The sequence below is a fragment of the Chiloscyllium plagiosum genome, chromosome 2 (genome assembly GCF_004010195.1).
Source record: "Chiloscyllium plagiosum isolate BGI_BamShark_2017 chromosome 2, ASM401019v2, whole genome shotgun sequence".
In the NCBI taxonomy this organism is placed as follows: domain Eukaryota; kingdom Metazoa; phylum Chordata; class Chondrichthyes; order Orectolobiformes; family Hemiscylliidae; genus Chiloscyllium; species Chiloscyllium plagiosum.
The window spans coordinates 108,036,163-108,038,418 of NC_057711.1; the positions used below are offsets into that span (position 1 = coordinate 108,036,163).

Sequence of the window (2,256 nt, forward strand, 5' to 3'; positions counted from 1 at the left end):
TTTTTCACGCAGAGGGTGGTCCGTGTATGGAATGAGCTGCCAGAGGATGTGGTGGAGGCTGGTACAATTGCAACATTTGAGAGGCATTTGGATGGGTATATGAATAGGAAGGGTTTGGAGGGATATGGGCCGAGGGCTGGCAGGTGGGACTAGATTGGGTTGGGATATCTGGTCGGCATGGGCAGGTTGGACCGAAGGGTCTGTTTCCATGCTGTACATCTCTATGGCTCTCTGACATATCAAGATCTACATACTGGTTGGCACATTACAGGCACATGTCCATGATATCCCACCATACAGCAAGATCCTGATCTTAACCCACCAATAAATTTTCCCAGCTTACTGCCAAATTAACCCATTGGTAAATTATTTCCTTTAAATTCTAAAGGATTCTCTGTTACTTACCATTAAACTTTTATCCATGTAATACTCGCGTCCAGGAGTCCCATCATTTTGTTTGGAGTCAACCGCAAAGCAGAGGAAAAGAACATCCACCACCATCTCATATGTGGACAAGAAGCAGTGTGACACAAAGAAGGCAAATAGGCAAATAATGATGAGTGGTAGCACCCACACAGTGTAATCACGTTGGTGATTGAGCAGCACGATCCCAATAAACCCTGTGATTAACACTATAAGCACCTGAAAGGTGAAAGAAAAAGCATGATAAGTTATTTAATGAGATCAGAAGAAAGTGCAGAAAGAATACACACATTTTATAAAGTTTCGATAACTGACAACTACTTTCTCAGCACAAATGTGCCAGAAGACTATGAGATCCAACAAGACAAAATCTAACTGTCACTCTTGACATTCACAGACATTACCACCCCCCACCATCAAAATCCTGGGAGCTACCACTGACCAAATCAGAACTGCTTTAACCATATAGAAAAGCAGGGCAGAGACTGAAAACTCTGCAGTGAGTAACTCACCTCTTTTCTCTTCAAATCCTCTGCATGATCTACAAGGCACAAATCAGGAGTATGGTGGAATATTCCTCACTTGCCTGCATGACAGCAGCTCAAATAATACACAGGAAGCTCAAAATCATCCAAGACAAAGCAATCCATTTGATTAGTAACCCTCCTGCGACATTCTACATTCATTCCCTATAGACTGATGAACACTGGCAGCAGTGTGTGCCATCTAGAAGACTAACTGCAACAACTCACCAAGGCTCCTCAGACTGCACCTTCCAAACCAGTGACCTCTATCACCCAAAGGACAAGAGCAGCACACACATGAGAACATCAATGTCTGCAAGATCCCCTCCTAGTCACACACTATCCTGATTGGAAATTATCTTGCTGTTTGTTTACTATTGCTGGGTTGAACTGTTGAAATTCTCTGCCAGACAGAACGTTGGGCTCCCTACCCTACTACACATCCCCACTCCCCCCACAGACCCACAATGAACTACAGAAGTTCAAGCGGGCAATTCACCGCCACCTTCTGCAGGGTAATTCAGGATGGGCAATAATTACTGACCCAGTCAGAAATTTCCATGCCCAATGAATGACTTGAAAAAATCTTTTCTTTTTTGCTGCATGCTCCATAATGTGGAGGTAGTTGCATATGCACAGTTAAGGCAAATAAAATCTCCAAAATTCTTTTGCAAAACACATAAATCTATAGATGAGGCACAAGTTGCTCAATAAAATAGCTGCAAGAGTGACAAAACATTTTTTTTAAGTGCAAATAATCAGCCACAGATATCATGTATCAAATTGAGTGGCTCTTTAGAGATAATTACAAAATTAATGCCAGTTTCAAAAATGCTAATGGAGAATCGAGGTTCTGCTTACGATTTTAAAGAGATTATTAAATCTCATTTTATGTTGTATCTGAGTGAAGTTAAAGTTACCAAATCCTCTACTGATGCCTATGTTACCTCATCATCCTTCAGTTGGGTGTGGCGATGACCGAGTGGCACGATGGTTAGATTATTAACCCAAAAACTCAGCTATTGCTCTGGCAGGTGGTGGAATTTGAATTCAGTTTAAAAAAAACTGGAATTAAGAGTCTACTGATGACCACAAAAACATTGCCAATTGTTGGAAAAACCCATCTGTTCATTGATAGGCCTCTGGAACCAGGGAAAGATATCTGCCATTGTCAGATAGGCACAATTGATATTGCTTGTTCAAGGAGCAACTATTGAGTGTCTTTGATAAGTATGTACCTGTCAGGCAGGGAGGAAAGGGTCATGTGAGGGAACCGTGGTTTAATAAGGAATTGGAATCCCTTGTTAAA

General features: G+C 41.7%; 1 protein-coding gene across 1 annotated transcript in view; it reads right to left on the bottom strand.

Annotated features, from left to right (window-relative positions):
• Positions 1-2,256, bottom strand: part of LOC122562581 (choline transporter-like protein 1) — a 75,244-nt gene that overhangs the window by 9,125 nt on the left and 63,863 nt on the right. The window contains exon 14 of the mRNA XM_043715544.1: positions 406-642. Within this exon, the coding sequence (XP_043571479.1) occupies positions 406-642 (237 nt within the window). The remainder of the gene's footprint in view (positions 1-405; positions 643-2,256) is intronic.